Source organism: Hyaena hyaena, unplaced genomic scaffold, assembly GCF_003009895.1.
Source record: "Hyaena hyaena isolate Hyena2069 unplaced genomic scaffold, ASM300989v1 scaffold_452, whole genome shotgun sequence".
NCBI lineage: Eukaryota > Metazoa > Chordata > Mammalia > Carnivora > Hyaenidae > Hyaena > Hyaena hyaena.
The window spans coordinates 812,814-833,686 of record NW_024081085.1 but is presented as its reverse complement, the minus strand read 5'-3'; the positions used below and the strand labels follow the sequence as shown (position 1 = coordinate 833,686).

The window sequence follows — 20,873 nt, the reverse complement described above, 5'->3', positions numbered from 1 at the left end:
AGAAATCTGTTACCCAAGGTTCATTTCTTAAAATGCAAATGTCTCCAACGTTAAAGAGCTAGGAGATATTTACATCTTCATGGCATTCAATCGGATTCTGTTTCTTCTACCATCTGAATGAAGGAATAAACTTTCTGATGGAAGGAAGAGAGGAAAATAACTTTGGGGCTGGAAATATTTATGCAGAAAAGGGAAATCTCTGGATTGGGGACATACTACAGGATGGCGCTGGCAGCCCCAGGGGTAGGTGGGGAGGTTGGGGAATTGGGTGAGGGATACAGAGAGGGTGGTGGAGAACGCAAAATTTCTCAACTATTTCAAAACCCACCTCCACCCAAGAAAGAGAAGAGCAAGAGCCTCTTTTTTTTTTCTTCCTTTCCCAGGTGATTATCTGTCCCCGAAACCCAGAAGTCAAAATTGCTTTATTAAAAAATTCCATTTGGGTAAATAAAGCTTATGCAAAATGACCTGCAAACGCAAACCAACATGTTTCCATAGGAAAATGCTTCTCGCTTTTACACAGACCACTTACAACCAGTCTATTGAAACATAACCTATTGAAAAATTGACCATTATTTTGAGAACCCAAACTCACAAAAGCACACTCAGGCAGTTCCCAAAACCCGCAGAGACTCCGCAGAAACCCAGCAATGACCCTTAACTATGGGGTTTCCTGGGGCAAGCCTAAGCTTAAACAGAACTCGTTGAGCTTTGCAGTCCATACCCACATTTCCGCTTCCCACACCCCCTAGCAGTCACACAATTCACATATTCCAAACCCGCAAGCAGTGCTGGTGGCCTCAGTGACAGCTCACCAACCCCAGGAATCATGACTAATTCCCCACACTGACATTTAGGCACCAGTGGATAGGTGCTGTTGGGGAAGAACTGTATACGGGTTAACGCCTCAGGCTCTACAGTCTGAAAGAATTAGGTTTAAAACCTCAGTGCCACGCCCTGGCTACATGACCACTGACAGGTTGCTGAAACTCTCTGCAACTCAGTTTCCTCACCTGTAAAATGGGGATAAAAATGATACCTATATCATGGAGTTTCTGAGGAGTTTACATGAAACAATGCACACACATCATTGTGCCTGACCTACAGTGAGGGCTCAGCCTTGCACTTGGAGGTATAGCAAGTACGAGCCTGATTTACAGCAAGTGAACAGAGAGATATCTCCTATCTTTTGCTTGCAGTTTGCTATTCATGAAGACAATAGTTACTGACACCTTGGTTGGCTTAAGTAATTTACAGTTTTGGGGCGTCTGGGTGGCTCGATCCATTAAGTGTCCAACTTCGGCTCAGGTCATGATGGCTCAGGTCATGATCTCACGGTTCGTGGGTTCGAGCCCCGCGTTGGGCTCTGTGCTGACAGCTCAGAGCCTGGAGCCTGCTTCGGATTCTGTGTCTCCCTNTTTCTATTTTGCATGTTTAGACATAGCTAACGAGTCAGAAGAACTGGAATAAAATGACTGCAATTTGCAACTAGAATGTAACTGAATTAGTTCTAGTAACAAATTTTGACAACGGGAATTGCATCATGCAATAAAGCACCAATATGTTTGTAAGAAACCTCTAACTTTTCTCATACTTTAAAAGTATAAAGAGGGGCCTCTGGGTGGCTCTGTTCATTAAGTGTCCGACTTCAGCTCAGGTCATGATCTTGTGGTTTGTGAGTTCAAGTCCCGCATTGAGCTCTGTGCTGACAGCTCAGAGCCTGGAGCCTGCTTCGGATTCTGTGTCTCCCTCTCTCTCTGACCCTCCCCTGTTCACACACTCTCTCTCTCTCAGAAATAAATAAAACATTTAAAAATTTTTAAAAAGTAATTTACAGCTTTTTTTCAACATTAAAGAAACCAAGAAAGTCTTGAGATGCTGGAATGAGTTACAGGTTTATCAACATTGTTCTAAGAGTTGACAAGGATTTGGCTTTAATCTGGTGAATGAAAATTCCATGAAGACTCATGGAAGAGTTACGGAGAAAAAGTACAATGCTCTAAATGATGAACTTTCAAATAACTAGTGCCTTTTCAGACATTCAGTCCCATACTGGACCAAAGTGCCACTGCCAGTAGTTCCTTGAGAAAAATGACTTTTCTAAAAAGATCCATATAAACCAGGCTGAGTGATTAAGGGGGAAAATAAGTTTAATAATACAGTATTAGACTGAGTATCATCCAAGTAAAGTGTACTGTAAAAAATGTTTTGAATATAAAATTGACCTCTGGTAACTTTAGTGTTGTAAATACTTGTATTATAGTGAGGTAGACAGTTTAAAAAAACTCTCCATTAGACAGACTTAAAATTTTGTAATAATATTTAGAAAATGATAACATTATGAAAGAATGAAATATCTGATTAATGCGTAACTTTGTACAACTCGAATATAAACTTTTAAAATATTAGAAATTATAACATTTGAGTGCATATAAGGTTTGTACATTAAGATGAATTGCATGCTGTCCATTTCCCCTTTGCACTTTCAGCCACCTTAAATAAACAAATATATACAGCCTTAACAGAACAACAGTGCATCCAAAGCAAATGTGCATTTTAAATTATTTCTCCTGGCCAAGTCTTTTTCTTTTTTACTTAGCATTTTATATTAGCATTTTTTTTTTTATCATCCTCACCCTTTCTTGGACAGTTTATAGTTCTCTGAACCAAACAAGCAATAGGTTTAGATCGAGAGAGAGCAAAATCACTTGGGAAAAACAAAACCTTTTTTTTTTTTTTTTAATGGTTGGTACAAGTTCCCTTGTTTAAACCATTTCATGGTCAAAGCTGAGAAGGAAACAAACTCTGCAAAGGGCCTACTTCTGGGCAGTGTTTGAAAATAATACTGGTGCAGGCTGGGGGAAAGTTCATGTTTCTGACAATCTGGGGCTGGGTACTGAAATTGTGTTGTGCTCTCTCCTGCCTCCTTTCGGAAGGTGAATACCGCCCCTGCCTCCTCCCTCACTGCCCCTTCCCCAGCTCCACCCCAAGCTCAATGTAACACTTTGCTCTTTTCACAGTTTCTCATTACGAAGTTTTAAAAACATTGCCTAACTGGTAATTACAATCTGAAACAATGCTTTTGGGGGAGCCCTGGGCTATTGCTGGCTGGTAATCATTCAGGAATGTTAGAGACAGGGGAGGGAACATGGATTTTAGAGAAATCTATGGACACAGGGACCTGTGTGTCCCATTTCGTCCTTCTCTTCCCTGCTTCTGGCCTGCCCCCCATCTCCCCATCCTTCGGTGGGGCCCACGACCACCCCTCCTGACTTCATCCTCTGCTTCTTGGCTCATTTCCCCTCCTCTGCACCTCTTACCTTAGTTATATAGCCCCCCGCCCGGACTCCCGTTTTGTTTAACTGGAGAATCACCTTCCCCTTAAAAGGGGATGTCTGAATTTTGGCAAATTCTGTTCAAAGAAATCAATTAGAAACAGACACCACAGAAGCGTTTTTCCTGGGTCACCTCCAGCCTGGCTAATACACCTCAGTGTCAGCCCCATCAGAGGCAGGCCTTGTGGTTTCTCATTATCCTTCAGGGGGTTCCATTTGGACTCATTCTTGTCATTCCATCCATACCAGTCCCCTTTTCCCCTCCCAGAAAAAGCAACAGAAAAGACCTGAGCCCCCTTGAGTGAGATGTGGGTTGCCAGTTCCCTCTCCTGGGAAAGGCCAGGGCAGCCAGGTATACAAGCAAGTTCTTCTAAAGGTAGGGCCCTTCCTGGCTTTCGTATTCCCGGTGCCAATTCCTCTATTTGAACACCCTCTGCTTGGGAGGTCACAAGGCATAGGCTACAACATGGCCAGAAAACAAAAACAAAAAAAAAAAAAAAAACCCACCTTCTTTACACGGGTAGAAAACAATCAAACCAAGATGTGGTCAAAGGTGATTCTTCCTCCCACACTGTTTCTCTTCCTAAGCTATAAAATTTTCAATCCTCTGAGCGGTTGAGAAACAGGTATACGTCTCCCCGCCCCCCACCTCCTATCAAAACCTGTAAGACACACAAGGAAATCCAAAGCCACAATAATAAAGAGAAGAAAAAAAAAAAAAAAACTAAAGAAATCCTCCTTGGCTTGTTTTCCAGGGTGGCCAGGCGAGGTGTGAAAATCCGTATCTCCCTCTGGGCTGGCAGGTGGAAGGTTCTGGGAAGGCTGAGCTCCCTCCACTCCCATCCGGCTGCACGTCCAGGCTGTTCCCCCACCCTCTGCTTCCTCCAAGGCCAGCTCCTCCTCCGCCTCTCTTTAGTCAAGCCTCCCCTGCGGTCAGGGGCCGAGGCTGCAGGACGCCGCTACCTGCAGCCGCAGGACTCCACCACCATGTCCTCGTACTGCTTGTAGACCACGTTATTGCCGGCGTCGATGTACAGGATGCTGATGGGAGTCAATTTGGTGGGCACGCAGCAGCTGGGCGGGGTGGAGCCGGGATCCATGGAGTTCATCAACGTCTGGATGATGGCGTGGTTGGTGGGCTCAAGGTGCGAGCGCAGCGGGAAGTCGCACACGCCTTCGCAGTGGTAGGCCTCGTACTCCAAGGGCGCGATAATCCAGTCGTCCCAGCCCAGCTCCTTGAAGTTCACGTGCAGGGGCTTCTTGCTGCAGCGCAGCCTCGACTTCTTGCCATGCCGCTTGCCGTGGCGGCTGGCGAAGGCGGTGCGCCGCCGCCGGCGGCCGGGTGAGGGCAGCCAAGGCCCGGCGTCCGGGGCGCCCGACGGCGGCGGCCACGACCCCTCGGCGTCCGCGCCCGGGCCCGCGACCTCGGCCGAGCCCAGCTGCTCGCGCATCTCGGCGAACAGGTTCTTGCGCTGGGATCTGGTGAACACGACGAGCAGGGCGCGCTCCTGGGGGGGCCGCACCCTCCGGCCGAAGCCCAGACTCCGCAGGTCCGGGGGCGGCGGCTGCTGCGGCCCGGGCGCGCGTGCCTCGGCCTCCCCGGCCCCCGGCTCGCCCCACGCGGCCCGCAGCTCCAAGCACAGCTGCTTCCAGGGCTGCCGGCGCAGGCCCTGCCACACGTCGAAGACTTCCCAGCCGGCCCGGGGCGCCCCCTGCGGGTCCAGGGTCCGCGCGTCCAGCAGCAGGGGCGACACGCAGGGGAAGAGCTGCACGTGGAGCGGCCCGGCCGGCGGCCCCCAGGGCGCTGCGGGCGCCTGGCGAAAGAGCCGCAGCTCCGCGCCCACCAGCTCTTCTTTGTCTGAGAGCGTGGACACATCAAACAAATACTTCTGTCTCCGGAGAGGAGTGTGCGAGAGATCGTCTGCGAGATAAAAAATAATTACAGTCAGTTTCACTTAAGGGGGGAGATCAGTCCGGTGCTCTGCGGCCGCCCCGGGAGGAAAAGGGCGGGGAGCGGGGCCGGCCGGCTGGGAGTCCAGCTCGGCCAGCCCGGGGCCTGACCCCCCCGGGCTCCCCGCCGGGCCGGTGCGCAGCTAGGGGAGGGGGAGCATCAGGGCAGGCCCCCCCTCCTCCCTGTCAGCCCGGGACTCCCAGGGCGGAAGTCGGTGGCTGCCTGCGAGGCGGCCTCCCGGGTTTTCCCCCAGGAGCCTACGTAACCACTAACGTGCCTTTGTGGTCGTGGGCCTGGGCCGCGCTTCCCCCTAGACCTCCTTTCGGCCTGCTGGCTCGTTCTCATCATTCACGTCTCGGTTAAAATGTCGCCTCCTCCGGGAGGCCATCTTCGACCACCCTGACCTAAAGTAGCCTCCCTTGGTCACTATCACAGGACCCTGGCTTATTATCTTCCCGGACACTTAGCACTATCTACAAAGACCTCGTTTATACTTGTCTCTTTATTGGTCTTTCCCAGCAACACCCTGCGCCTCTCCACTGGCCCATAGGAACTAGGACCGTGGCGTGACCATCTTGCTCGCCACAGCCGGTACAGCTGTGCCCGCTGGAGAACGGGTCAATAAGTGAGGAACTTCTGGAGCAGCTATTCACACTCTGGGTGCCCATTATAATCATCCAGAGGATTTAAAAATTACCAGTGCCAGGGCTTGCTTTAACCAATTGCATCAATATCTGAGGACAGCTCCTGGGTACAGGGGTTTTGTTAGTTCAGTTGCTTGTTTGTTTGTTTGTTTGTTTGTTTGTTTTTAAGCTCCAAAATTATTTGAAGATGTAGTCCTAGTTTAGACTCACTGATCCGGGGGGGATGTTGCTGCCCATTAGCTTTGGTGAAGCATTTAGGCCCAACACAAAGCTGACAGAAGGAAGATGGGCTGTGTGATCTGGTCGGTCCTTCCTTCCTTCCTTCCTTCCTTCCTTCCTTCCTTCCTTCCTTCCTTCCTTCCTTCCTTCCTTTTTCAAATTCACCAACCATCTTAACAACAAACAAAAGAGCAATGAAGCTTTCAGAAGTCTGCGGGGAGACAAATGAACAGACACACACACCAGGCATCTATCCATTGAGAAGATCCCTCAGCCAAAGAGAAATACACCAGTAAGGAGAAAACCTCACACACACACACACACACACACACACACACACACACACACGTGACATTCTCCCTTCCACCCACCCACCCAACTTGAAATCTTCTTGTTTTGCAACTCATCTTGAAGATTAAGTTTTCGTTACAAATAAGAAAAAGAGATTTGGGGCACATGATGGAAGGGGGTGGGTGGCGAGAATAACAAGCTTTTAAAATCCAAGACGAATTCTTTGGGACCAAGGCACAACTTGACTTCTTTTTTGATGCATTTGTGCATGAAGCCAACCCCACTTCAATGTGCAAGGCGGAAAGCTAACCAGATTTTCCTGGGCTGCCTTCTCATAAAATATTTACAACCCAGCAAATACAAAAATCCCCAAAGCCCCCAGCTTTCCCCAGAAGCTAGTAAAGTTTGGTTCTATTTCAATAGTGAAAGCGTCACTGGGTCCTGGGTCCGACCCTCCCTTCCTATCCAGATGTAGCCCCAGGGCACTGGATCCGGAGCCTCGGCCACACCCAGTCCCCACTCTGGGCTGACTGCAAGGCTGACTACCTCACTCTAAGGCACAAGTCCCGACCTGAGATGGAGCTGTGGGAAGGGTTAGAGAGGTGAAGAGGGAAAAGCTGCTGGAGGCGGTTGATTTATGGAAGCCAAGACCTTCAAACCGACCAGGGTCACATTAAAATCAGTGGGAACTCAGCACACTTTCTTCTCCTCCTTTAAAGAAACCTGCGTCTGACAATCCTCAGCCACCACCCAGATCTCTGGACCTATTGCCTTAGGCTTCACTTTCTTGCCTCTCATATTTCCCCAAACTAAGGATGTGATGAGATGGACAAACAGAAGGCATTTGCTGCACCAGCTACATATTGTGACAGCTGATGTATTTTTCATCCTTACTTTATCCACAAGCACAGACCAGTTCTGTAAGGTAGATAATCATTGTTCCCATTGTACAGGTGGGAAAACCAAGGTTTGGAGAAAATAAGTTAATTTCTAAAGTCTGACAGCTAGTAGGTGGTGACATTGAGATCCAAACTTAGGTCTTTTTAATTCCAGATTTGGAGCATTTAGCCCCTAAACCCCATTGCCTCTCCATTATAGTCCAGGTACTAGAGTTTAAAAGCAACCAGGAATGGCTGGGGTAAGAAATGGGGGATACAGTCCAAACTTTATTTGCAGGGCTTGCTAGAAATAAAACATAGACTCCCTGCAGAAATCATTTCTATCTCTGCTTGCAAAACTCTCGAGACAATTTGTCACTGGCTGGAGAGCATAGGAAGGTGTAAAGGGTAATGATTTATTTGTTTCTCTCTTGTGAAACATGGAGAAATCAGCTTGTTTTGTTTCTACTCATTTTTTTTTAATGCGGGCTAATGCTTAGTCTGCACAGCTGAATCACTTTTCTCTAGTCCTCAAGAATGGTCAAAATAGAGGAAAGTGTCTGTAGAGAGAGGGCTCTACTGATTGTGCAGCCCTGGGATTTCTGATGGTCTGTCTAGCAAGATCAGCCAGCTCTTAATCTTTCCAGAACTCAGGCCTTCAGTCTAACTTGTTCCTTTCTCTTTCCATAGCAGCTTGAACAGCCTCACCTGCATCAGTGTGGACTCCCTTGCTCACAGATGCCGGCTTAGATACACTCTTAGGAGGACAAACCCAATGAAGAAGCTGCCCAGGCCCTTGAAGGAGGCTCTGGGCTAGTTGGGCAAGAGCTCTGAGGTTCAGGTACCACAGTAGAGTAGTAGCTCTCAAGGCCACTCAACCTGTAGAGGTCCCTAAATCTGCACCATGCGCACCATACAGCATCACACTTGTTAGAAATGCAAACTCTCTTTGGCTCCAGAGGTTTGTTGTGGTGCCCAGAAAATGCATTTTTCTGAAGCTCCCAGGCAATGCTGATTCTGCCGGTCTGGGGTCCCACTTTAAGAACCATTAATCTAGATGACTATGTCCCTGTGGCTCCTTAGAGTCCCCACCATGTGGGGTGAGGCGCCATTGCAGGTGAGGCAAAACAGGGTCCCCCAGGTCCACCCAGGGCACAGTCTAAGGTGGCACTCACTAGAACCAAGTCACTCTTCCTCCTCCCGGCTCCTTTTTGCCCCCCCCAGCCACCCCCATATTTTTGGTACTCTTTCAGCCACGTGTACTCTCACTGGGTCTCCAGAACCTCTAACCCCTTAAAAGAGGGTCCAAGAAGGTGGCTTCTCTGTGCAGCTCTACTACAGACCACATTCCCCACCTGTCTGGACCTGCTCTGGGGCCATGCATCACAGAAATAGCCCAGAGGAGGCATCTGACCTGGGGAGTACACACACCACCACCCCCTGTGATCCTGAAGACGCTCTGCCTGCTGACCTGGCATCGGAAAGCGTGGCCCTGCTGCCGTGGCCACCTGTAGGTAGGAAGCCAGCACTTGACACTCCCTTCCACCAGCCTCCTCTCCCACAAAGTCCTATATGAATGAAGGCTGATACCATCAAATGACCCTCTCTCCCATCCCCCTCATGAGAAACACACACCTTCCATTCTGTTTGTGGTGGTGCTTTCTTGCATCCTGGGAGGGAATCCTAAGCTTTTGGCCTTCAAATTGAAATCAATCAGTAATCATGGGAACTTTTAATTTTGCTTTTAATTTGCATGGACCTGGTTTGTTACAGCTTGGTTCAGGCTCCAGTTAACTCAGTGTTTGTTGAGTGTTACACGTACAGACCTTTCAAGTTACGATTGCTGGATTTGTGCCTTTCAGCTTTCCCAGATGGGTGGATGGAGGACGGGGGGGGGGGGGGGGGGGGGGGGGGGGGGGGGGATAAGGAGAAGAAACAAACCTTCTGCATAGTTGAAGAAAAGTCTTCATAGGTAGGTCAGCCTTTTTTGAGTTAAGAGGACACTGGTAAAGGGCTGAGGACACCTCCAACGTGCACACCTAGTGCAAACGATTTTAAAAGGATCAAGACAGATGAAGACACGAGGAAAAACGAATCACTTGCAAGGCAGGGACTATAATGCCCATTTTAAATGAGAAAGCTGGCCTAGAAAGGTAAAAGTCATCAGTGCCGGGTCGTGGTCTCAGTATGTGGCTGGAGGGAGCTAAGAAACAAACACCAGATGGGAAAGGAAAGGTTGCCCACAGCACCAAAGACCGAACACCCAAGAACCTGAGCCCCAGGAGGGCGGCCTGGGCCTGGGCCTCCAGGCGGCAGGAAATGCGCCCCGAGGATCCCCCCGGGGCCACTGACGCGGGGGGGGGGGGGGGGTGCAGCTCTGCTGGGCCACCCAGTGGAGAGTTTCTGGAAACCCGCAATTTCATTTGGTTTGGGGCGAAAAGCGCCCGCACTGCATTTTTTCCAAGACATTCCTGAGATAGGTACACAGCTTGAGGTCGCACTTCAGAGTCCTTGCAGGGATTCTTGGTCACTCGCCCAGGCACCCTTCCAGGTGCCCCCCGCGGCTCCCGCTCTCTGCTCAGTGCGCGCCGGGCTCTCGTCCTTTGAATTTGAGGTGACCCGAGGGCCCCACTCGCCTCCACCCGACACCCCGCCACGAGTCCCGCCACACGTCCTCTGACCGCACAGATCCCACGACTAGGCGGGGACTCGGAAAGCCGAGATGATAGTGGGCTTTCCCATCCCCACTTCCCTGGGAGTGGGGGATGGAAGGGGCGAGATAGTCACCCATCTTTACAACTAAAACTCCAGACGTCTTTGCAGCTAAGCCTCTCCCTCAACCCCCTCATTTTTTAGCCAAGAGCCGCACGGAAGGCGTACGCGGCGCGCCTTTGTGGCCGCAGGTGCTCGTGGCTTTGATGGCCTCTGTCCCTGAATCCTCACCGCGGGCGGATGAGACCTGTTCTACTTTACACTCATTTATGGATGTGGAAACGGGTTCTACGCGGTATCTTCACTTGCCCAGCGCCTCGCAACTAGTAAAGGACAGGAACTGAAGGCCTTAATTCCATCCAAGGTCCTCGGACCTGCGGCCATGCCTCTTCTAGGGCACCCATTGGGCGGTGGAGCAGAGGGAGGAAAGTCTCACACAGATTCATCACCAATGCCGTCAATTCAAGGCGAGCTGGGTTCCCCAAGGAATTTTTCCTTTGCTAGTAAGATCTCCAAGCAGGGATTTCATGGTTAGATTCGAAGTCACTCGTTCCCTAGGTTCTTGGCTTCAGCACTGCCTGAGGTGCCAAAGTCCACAGGTTAGAAATACAGTCAGATAGGGGTGCCTGGGTGGCTCATTCGGTTGAGCCTCCGGCTTCCGCCCAGGTCATGATCTCACGGTTCATGGGTTCGAGCCCCGCGTCGGGCTCTGTGCTGACAGCTAGCCTGGAGCCTGCTTCAGATTCTGTGTCTACCTCTCTCTCTGACCCTCCCCTGCTCATGCTGTCTCTCTCTCTCTCTCTCTCTCTCAGAAATAAATTAAAAAAAAAAAGAAATATAGTCAGATGTACAGGTTGAGTAAAAATGAGCCACCAGCCCTCTCTCCTGGGGTGTGAAGGCCTCTGAGTAGTTTGTGCTCCAACGATTCCTGTCTCCTGGGATGTGAGCATCCTCCTGTATTATGTCCTGAATCCTGCCTCTGTCAAGATTCCTCGCAAACTGCTGATCTCACTAAGCCTCCTCACTGAGGGGCAGACTCAGGAGGCCATCCACACAATTCACCCTCCACAGGGTACACTTGCTTGACCATCCAGAATAGAAATCACAAGAGCGAACGCTATCTCCTGTGCGTGATCTAAATTCTTGTAACTCATTTAAGCCTCAAAAGTAACTATGGAAAAGAAAAGGGCATCACTAGTATGCTCATGTTATGGACCAGAAAGCTTAAAATGCAGATTGCTGAATGGTCACTTGCCATTCATGCAGTGTGGTTCCAGTGTCCGTGCCCCCACCTTGGACATCCAAGCCCTTGATCTGTGTCTGGTAGAAACCCGGAAGGCTCCTGCTTTTTCACACAGCCCGTGCCTGGGGAAGGCATCACTCTCTAGTCTCTTAAGAGTAAATCACTTCCTAAACAGCAGAACTGAAGGGATGTTAACAGTTGGACTTTTGAAAGAGAACTTACAGGGAAACATGTATGTAGATGATCTCTCATCTACAACATGAGGATCACATCAGCTCACAGAGTCACTGAGGGAGGGGTGGCAAATGAGAAGAGTAGGAAAGACATTTATCTGAAGATGCCTGCAAATATTAGTTACTACTGACAATGTGGGATTAGCACAAAAATCTAGAGTCTAAGAGACTAGATTTGAATCCTGACCAGTGACTTATTGGCTGGGTGACCTTGGGTACTCTAGGTCATGTAATGACTCCCAGCATCATATGCCTCATCTTGTAAAACGGGAGAGCCACCCCCCACTTGGCAGAGTCATTGTAAAAGTCAGAGTCAAGGGCAGCCAGGGCCAGCTGCACATGACACACAGAAGCACCCAATGAATACAGCCAAGATTACTGTAACCACCTGCATCCGAGTAGGCAGAAGATGCACCTGTATTCCTCTTGGCCTTCTTTGAGGAGATGCAGTCCAGTGATTTCCGCAGGATTTCTAAAAGTGAGTGGAGGAGAGGTATGGGGTGGAGGAGAGCAGCAGGGGCTTCCAGCTCCTATTCATCTGAGGTCCAGTGAGGGGCAGGGACTATAGGGAGGCCTCACTCCCATCACATCGACCCTTCTCAGTGCTCCTGGCATTATGTCCTCCACCACTGAGCTCCCTCTCAAACCTCCAGGTGAGAAACCAACCTCCAATCCAGAATCTCATCAAAGATAGGTCTCTCCCTGCAGGTTCTCTCCTCTGTGGGCTCAGGGCCAGTGCCAGCCCATAGGCCAACCCTGGCATTTGGCTCCTGGCTGGTCAGACCCAGCTCAGACAGGCCTGGGGGTTAGTCATCTTGCCCTGCCCCTCGCTTTGGAGCCCTTCTGCGGGGCATGATCTGTCATGAGGATGATGTTCCCAGTGTTCTTCACCTGGCAAAGAGCCAGGCACATTTGGGGAGGGAGACGGGGTGTAGCAATGACCAAGGCCCAGCCACTGAGTCACCTGAGAAGGCCCTGTAGGGGTGTGTGTGTGTGTGTGTGTGTGTGTGTGTCCTCACCACACAGCCATCCATCTAGCTTCTCTCCATCTAGCTTCTCTCTTGGGTTCCCCAGTGTTTTCTCCAATAGCCAGCCCAGACTTTGTCAGTTTGTTTTCCCCCTTTCAAAGACCAGAGAGGCCTAAGGCAGGTCCTCCACGGAATCTCCAGAGGCTTTTCCAGCCTCTCTCCCATGCCTGGCTGACCAGCGCCTTCCTCCCTGCAAAGAGTCTGGGCCTTGTAAACCCCACACGGTTCAGCAGGTCTGGTGGCCCATGAAGATACCACAGAGAAATCCCAGTGTTAGCACACCAAGCTTGGGCTCAACATGAAGCAAATTGAGGGTAGGAGGGGAGGGAAGGCGAACCCTGAATGTCACCCAACTGAACTTTGAACTTCGTGCATCCTTGGAGCCTCAGCACAGACTTCAATGGCAGCAAGGCGAAGTTCTGGCGGGAGTTTTGCCGGCCAGCCCTCTCCCTGGAGCGCTGGGCACTGCACATCCCCAGCAGGACTCCGAAAGTGAAGAAGCTTCAAAGAGACTCCTTTTGTTCTCTCAGATGAAATGGATTCACTTGTAAAGTGATGTCCAAGGACTTAGTCGTGCAAACCCCCTTGGCTACGAGTTCTTGAGTTCAAGAGCCAGAGATTCAAAGCCAAGATCAAGACCACTTCACCAGCATCTCTTTTCACTACAGTCTCACCCTGGGCTCCCCAAACCTTAATTTGACATCGCTGCAGATGAAATCCAAATGGAAACTCGGTGCTGTTCCCTTCCGCTGTAGCCTCTCTCCCCAACTTTCTGCTGAGTCCTCCGCAGGTCACTGCCCTTCCCTTGGAGCTGCGTGCGCAGGGCCCGGACCCGGGTTATCTGCCAGGGGCCACCCTCGCTGCCCTAGTGACCAGGAGGGTCACTGGGAGCCCACTGGAGTGACACAGGCCCAGGCTTGGCCGGGAGGATGAATTGCCACGTGAACCAGCCTTCCCTGTTGGAACATGATCGGGCCGTTTGACTAGACAGTTTTGAGATCAAAAGTAGAAGAAAAGGTTCCACTTTATTTGGCTTCTCCCCCTGACCAGTTCTCGGGTTGCAAGTGTGGAGATGGGTTCCAACTGGCGTGTTGTGTGGACAGGATAGGACCTTCAGCATTCAGGGGTCCTGCGGAGGAGAAACCTCAACGGTGTGTCTTCTTTAAAGTGTTGGGATCGCGGAAACTGCTCCACTGCGTTCACCTTGAGCTAACTTCCAAAATAACGTCGCAGCAAAATGAGATTCGCTGTGGCAGCTACGGACCATAGTCTAACATCATTCAATTTCCCTCCCCACGGGGCGTGGGAGCGACAGTTCTGGGGGAGTGGGATGAAGGCTGGACCAACTTGCAAAGCCAGATTTGCAAAGCCGGCGCAAGGATTCTCTTTGGTTCTTAAGTTATTTAGGGAAGATACGGGGTAGGGGGCCGTTAAACCACCCGAGATCCCAAAGCCACCCCTCCGCGCAGCTCCTGCCCCCACTTTCTGCTCGGCTCACTCGGCTCCACCCGCTCCTGCCTGGGCGCGAGGCCCGCCCCTCTCCTCTCCAGCACGCCCACTACCAGGTCCCCAAGCCGAGCTCCGCCCCCAGACACCCGGGCCACTGGCTGCGCGGCGCGCGCTGCTACCGGAACGCTGGCCAGCGCGGCCCGCCGCCCGCCGCCAGGCCCGCGTAGCTTCTCACCCCACGCGGGCCCGACCCTCTGCCCCCAGCAGCGCTAATGGTCGGTCCTGGAAGGCAGAGAACAGCAACCCTGGAACCCATTAGGCCCACGAGGACCTATTTAATTCCTGTAAACAGAAAGCACCACTTAACTGCCATTGAGCTTAAAGCCAGGGCTTTAAAGGGAGACGGGGGTAGGGTGGGGAGAGGCAGAAAGAGAGGTGGTTGATGCCAAGCAACGAAATGACGCGGAGGATGCACATTCCCGCTTGCCACACCGCGCGGCCGCCGCTGGGATACTGTCCACGGATCCAGAGAGCATCCTTTGACCAGGGTTATTCTATACGCGAGGACTTATTGAACTAATGCCCTTCGCTTTCCTTAAAAGCCCCCAGGGGTTATTGTTGATTTGCTCGGCGTCGTTTAAAGCACGCAGCAGGCCTGGCAGGAAACAAAAGTTTTCGTTCTGCCCCATCTGTCATATCATCTTTCTCCCACCCCTCTCTCCTCGCGTTCTCTTCTCCTTCTACCCACAGCACCCCCAGGAAGACGACGCCAGTCGCCAGGAGGTGTGCCGCCAGAACTCAGAGAACTGCGACTGGGGAGAAAAAAAAAAAACCGGTTGCGTTAGGACGTCCATCTATGCAACGCCCGCATTCCCCGCGGGTCCGGGCGACGCGCAAACGCTCAGGTCGCAAGGGGGAGGTTTCATGTCTTCTTTCAGCCTGCGGAAGGGATCTCAAGGCCTGTCGCGGGCTGGCACTTAGGTAACTTGGGTTTTTTGGTGTGGAGGAAAGACAAGGATGTTTGGGCACGTTTTTTCGATCCCCTCCCCCACCAGCAACTCTATCGCGCAAACTCCCAGAGGCCAAGAGCCTCCCGCGCTGGGGAAAACGTTCAGTGTCCCTCTCAAATGAGCCTCCCCTGCAGAGGAAGCTCGCCCAGAATTCGGGCCCCACTTGCACTCTCGCTGCAGAAGACACTAGGTGTTCTTAGCTTACTTGCTAAAGCGGCCCTCGTAAGAGTCTCCTAAGGCCCTAAGGCCTTAGGAAAGGGGGTGACAGTAACTGATATTTAACAGCAAGCCAATGACTTAGGTGTTTGTGGCTTGTGGGCTTTAAAATGTTTTAATCATTCCAGCCAGAAGAGAGAAACCACCTTCTTCTTTAAGGCTTCCTTCCCTCACCCTCCGCCTTTTCCCAGGACCTTCCAGTCCACCCGCCACTGGTAGAAGATCACGAACCTGGACAGCAGTGCAGACCCCACGCGGCTGCTCACGCGGGCGCGCCCTCACGCTCACACTCTGAACGCTCAGCAATCCTTTTCCAAGGCTGTTCCCTCTTTCCGGGGAAATAAAGCCTAGATTGGAACCTTCTGCCGGCTTCCTCACTTGGCCGTCTGGTCTGCATTAGTGTTTTTATAAGGGACTCAAACAAATCGAATACAAGGTCACCAAATAATTAACAGTTGTGAATTCCCTCCATCCCCATTAAAATACTTCCCTGCTTATATTTCATTTTCCGTTTGCCAACGACAACAGGGTTGGGGCAAAATCGCTGCTGCGTTGATTACGCCACTCTGCGGCCCAGGTCCACCCGGAAACTCGCCGTTCTGCGTCAACACGCAGTCCGCGACAAACGGCAATCGCGAGGGAATTCTGCAGCTCTGAGAATGGCCTCCCCGCAGCCGGGCTCTCCCCACAATTGTCCTAACCGGCCCTCTGATAATGGAGACCCATAAGGTAAACCAAGAAGGCGACAATCCACGACAGACTTTCCAGCGATTCATTTCTAGGGTGTCAAGCTCCCCAAGGATGTTCCGATCTCAGTTTTGGTCTTTATCTGTTCCTTACCGCGGGTTATCTGAGAAGGCTATTGTAACAACAACAACAACTGGGAGAATTTTTTTTTAAAGTCTTATTTCCGAATCATCTGGAAACCAAACTCACAGCAGTAGTCCTAGACTCATTTTGCTTTCTTCCAAAACCAAGGGGGAGGTTTCCCCCCTTGTTTCTGTAGCATTTCTAACTACATAAGCTGAAAGTTCAAGGTTTATTTCTCTCTTTCTCTCGTCCTCTATCAGCCATGTTGAATTCATAGAAGTTCTAACTGTCTGTCTTTCCCAGGCCCCAGAGCTCCAGTACTAGTGGCTTCTTAATGGTTACATCACGTGCTAATTGTAATTTCTCCATATCCAGCCTGATCTATTCTGATTTTATGACTGCACTAGCACAAACGTGCAGACAGTTTCCATCTTTGTGGATCCAAAACCAAAGCACAACATGCAAGAATTTGTAAAGATCAGGGATAACATGATTTGTGCCTTTACAGAGACTACAAAGCACAACACAGATTCAGATCCTCAAATCCAAAGATCTGCTCCAACTCCAAATCGGTTCTTAGAAATCACAGAAGAATATTAGACCGGGTGGCAAATCCTGCCCCCCCCCCTTTTTTTGATTCCTGCTTCCTGCCACCTTCGTTTAGAAACTTTCTCACCCCTTACCCTTACCCTATCCATGTAGTGCCACGTCAAGTAGGCAGGATCTAGAATTGGATATGTGCTTCACTCCTCACTCTGTGTGACCTTAAGCAACTTGCTTAACCTCTCTGTCTTCCTTAATTCACCTGTAAAACAGTGTTTATAGCACTTTCCCCAGGGGTTGTTGTTAGAATTAAATGAAATAATTCAAGTAATAGATTTTAGCACAGTACTTGGTATGCAGTAAATGCTCAATATATGTTGGCGATTATTATCACCCCTTGATGTTCGGAGAGCAAACCGAAAGGAGGGACTTTTTTTTTTTTTTTTTAAGGTTGCAATAAAGTCTCTTCATTAGGTGTCTGTATGGGGTGGGGAGAAGGTGGTGAGGGTGAGGTAACAGAGATCGCGCTATCTTTATAGACCAAAGCGCTCTTCATTCACTTCCGACCGAATTTATCCCTACTCGCCCACTCTTAATCGCAAGCTTGAAGGGTGACTCGAGGTTCCAGTGGTTCCCGGGTGAATGAGGCTTTTTACAAACACTGTGCGTAAGTAAGGAGTTCTTGCCTCCGGGACCGGCTTCAGGACGCCTTCCATTTTCTTTGCTCCTCCTCCTGAGGGACCCCTGCTGCTCCAAGCCAAGCCTGCCGCCCTCGACGGCGGTCTAAACATCCCCGAGGCAAGGCGCCAAGTCAGCGCGGCCCGCGCGGCTCTCCGCCGGCCGCTGCTCTCTCCTACTTGCCCGGCCATCCACGGGTTGGGGGAGGGGATGTAGGAGGGTTTGGCGCGGTTCAGAGTCCCCACGTGAGAGGGGCGGAAGTCCTCGCCAGGAGCCGGAGATGCGCGGCTGGCGGGTCCCTTCCATCACGGGAGACTAGACACCGTTTGATGTGTTATGACATGAACCCTCAATTAGATCGCTGAGTTGAAACACTCCAATCAGGGGCCCGATGCTAAGCAAGCCCCGGAAGGTCCAGCCCGAGGTCACCGCCGGTGACACATCAAATCAAAATCAGTGAGAGGGAAAGTGAGGCTTTCCCTTTATCAAGCTGGCGCTGTAGCCCGCAACACAGCCCCTCCCCTGCGCGCCCCCGCCGGCCGCGAGCTCCGCACGCCTTCGCCGCCGAGCGGCGTGCGCCCAGCCGCACAGCCTTCCCAGTCAGCTAACTGCCTTTCTTTCCGTTTTCTGGGAACCTGAGAGAGCGGAGGAGACCGCGCCTTCGAAGCTGCGGTCCAAGTGGTCACTCCGCGTCTCCTCCGGCTGGGGACCGCGTTCCAGAGTTGGAGCCGACGTCTGGATCTTGGTCCGGCTAGCCTGGAGACCTGGCTAGGGAACAGAGGCCCCCAGGCCTGGGCGTGCAGCCAGTCCCTTTCCCTACCTCTGGCGCCCGGGGCGCCCAATGCGGTGCGCGGGGTGGGGTGGGGAGGGGGCTCCAGCGCCAGCAATGGTGAAAGGAGCCCGCGTCTGCGCGGGACCTGCACCTCCCCCCCCCCCGAGACCTCCCACTCCCGTCTGCACGCCGCAGGCTTCGGTAGACATCTCCCAACAGCCTGCAGGGTCCCTTGGTCCCGGGCCAAACTCGGAGGGCGCAGCTAACGAGTTAGGGGGTGCCTGCTTGGGGGAGGGGCGGAGACTCTTGCCACTTCCTTTGGGGAAATGAAAACAGGCGCCCAACCGCCCGCCAGCCTGGACCTCCGGGATTTCTTCCCCTGGGGAAAGCCTCTTAAGCAATTTTCTCTGAGTTTCTTTAGTCTCTCCACCAGGGAAGTGTAGGGTAGTCTTTGACTAGGGTAGCAGGGAAAGCGGGCGGTAAACAGGATTTGGAGGGAGGGAGACAACGGAGGCAGGGAGAAGATTGGGTGGGGGGAGGGGGCGAGCTGCGCTGCAAACACCGAGGTTGGGGATCCAGTTGCAGCGCTACGAAGAAGCCACGTGTATCTGCAAAGGTGACTTTAGTAGTGCTAAAATCACCATAAACTAGCCGGCGTTAATTTGCCGCCTGGACCTTTCAGCAGCTCATGAACCTCGCTGACCTCGGCTGCAGCAGCGAATCCAGCGTGGGTAGGATCCCTGGTCTGCAAGGAAGGTGGCTGCAAGGGTGGAGGCTGGGGTCTGAAGCCCGGGACGAGCCCGGGGCTCCGGGGCGGTTAGCCTTCTCCGAAAAGCTCCCAAGACGTGCGTGTACCCAGGGCAGGCCGAGCGAAGCAGCCCTGTCCGCCTGAACCCTGGCGCTCCCCAGTTCCTGAGCGACCCCGCTTTCACTGACCTGGAAGTGGGAGGCGGGGAACCGGTCCAGGCCGCGGAGCTAAGTCTGGGCAGGACGGTGGAGTGGATAGCTGCCTAAATCTTTTTTTTTTTTTTTAACCCCCTTCCTTCTTTCTTCTCGACCCCTACCTCCCCTTTCCCTTTTCTCCCTTCCTCTCCCGTCTCCTTCCACGTTATTGTCTCCCCTCTTTAGGATTTGAGTTCCTGGTGCCTGTGGATCCCCCCTCGGTTTCTGGGGCCATGGGGAGCGCGAGGTTCTCTTGAATGCACTCACCACGTGGACCATCGCGCGTGGCAAGGAGCTGGCGCACGGGTTTCCGCAGGCACCCGCCCCTGTACCCACGCCCTCAGAAGGGACCAGGAATAGGGGCCCTGAGAGAAGCTCAGAGAGGAGCGATGCCTGGCTGGGGAAGGTGGATGAACACATGCGTGCACCCATACCCACAAACCCCAAACTTAGTTGCCCTGCCCCTGCCCCGCCCGGCCAGTTGCGGGCAGCTGCCTTAGCAGAAAAGACTCGGTTACCGCCTCCGAGCAGTCGAGAGAGCGCTGCAGGAGCAAAAACGCCCGAGGGCGTGGGGCTCCCACCGGACTCCCGATCCCCCCACATCCAGCGCAGGGGTGAGGTGAGAACCCTTGCTGCGGCTGAGTCTGGGCAATGCCAGACGCCGCTCCAGGACTCGCTCCTCGGACCGCCGGACTTGCTGCTGCCGGCCGTTCCCAGAGCGGACGGGAGCTCGCGGCTTTGCAAGGCTCACGCGCGCCCCAGAGCCCTCCCGCTCGGCCGCCGCAGCTCGGGCCTCGCACCGCGCACCGCGCACCACCCGAGGCCCGGGGGCAAGGACGCCGTCAGCCCCCGCCGCGTCCCCTCTCCAGACCCAGTGATTCGCCTGCCACCTCCCGTCCTCCACGCTTCCTCCACCAGCCGCCAGACGAGCGGCCACCGCGCTCCTTTCTGCAAAAGACAAGAGTAAGAAGGAAGGAATAGGGAGAAAGGAAGGAAGCGGGGAAAGGAGGATTGCAAACTGGAATCAGATCTGCAGCCGCATTCACGATCGTCCTCGGGCTAGAGAAGAACAGTTTAAGAACAGAAAGGGGGAGGTGTCCAGAGCGGGAAGGGAGTTCACACACGCAGCCTCCTGCCGGAGCCGGAGCAGCGCCCCGGCTGCGGAGTTCCAGGGAGAGGAGGGGGCGTCTTCGGTGCCACTTACCTAGTCCCCTGTCTACAAAGCTAGTGATCGTATTAGCCGACTTGGAAGACTGGAAGAAGCTGGCGTTGATGCCCAGCTTCTCGGCGATGGAGTACGTCCTGTAGATTGACAGCATGTAGTCGTGCGGCACGACGCGGGGGCCCCCGCCGGGAGGCTCGCGCGCTTCGGGCTGCGGCGGCCGCCGGGGCTCCGCCTGCGGCTCCCCGGCCGCGGCACCGTCTCGGGGCGGCCGCGGTATCTTCCCTTCCTTGCGGCTCCGCATTCCCTTGGCGGAGCCCAGCTCCGTGGACGACGAGGAAGAGGAGATGGAAGCCTGCTGGAAACCGGGCAAATCCCACAGGAAACTGATGAGGAAGACGGCCGACAGCAGGACTCTAGGGGTATCCATGGCGAGCGAGTGGCGGCGTCTCCCCGAGAGGCGGCGGCGCAGGGCGCGCGGGGCACGGAGCGGCTGGACAGCGGCCGGGGCCCGGCTCCTCGCGCGGACTCCGAGTGCAAGGAGCCGGGTCCCAGCCACACAAACCCCGGCCTGCCACGCCCCCTCCCGCCCCTCGTCGGGAGGGGAGGGGAGGGGAGGGGAGAGGAGGGGAGCGGAGGGTGGGAGGAGAGGCCGGTGGTGTGGCCAGGAGGTGTGGGGGAGAGGGGCCGCGGTGTGCCGGGGTGGCTGCGAGACGCAGCGCCCCCGCGGGACGCGCGCGGGGTTGCCGGGCGGCGT

At 53.1% G+C, this 20,873-nt stretch overlaps 1 protein-coding gene across 1 annotated transcript; it reads right to left on the bottom strand.

Annotated features, from left to right (window-relative positions):
- Window positions 1–1,874: 1,874 nt before the first annotated feature.
- Window positions 1,875–20,659, bottom strand: GDF6 (growth differentiation factor 6). Its single transcript, XM_039253461.1, has 2 exons — window positions 20,159–20,659; window positions 1,875–5,256 (listed from the first exon to the last, which is right to left on the bottom strand). The coding sequence occupies exons 1-2, from the start codon at window positions 20,544–20,546 to the stop codon at window positions 4,295–4,297; spliced, it is 1,350 nt and encodes a 449-aa protein (XP_039109392.1). The 5' UTR covers window positions 20,547–20,659; the 3' UTR covers window positions 1,875–4,294.
- Between the last annotated feature and the right edge of the window lie 214 nt (window positions 20,660–20,873).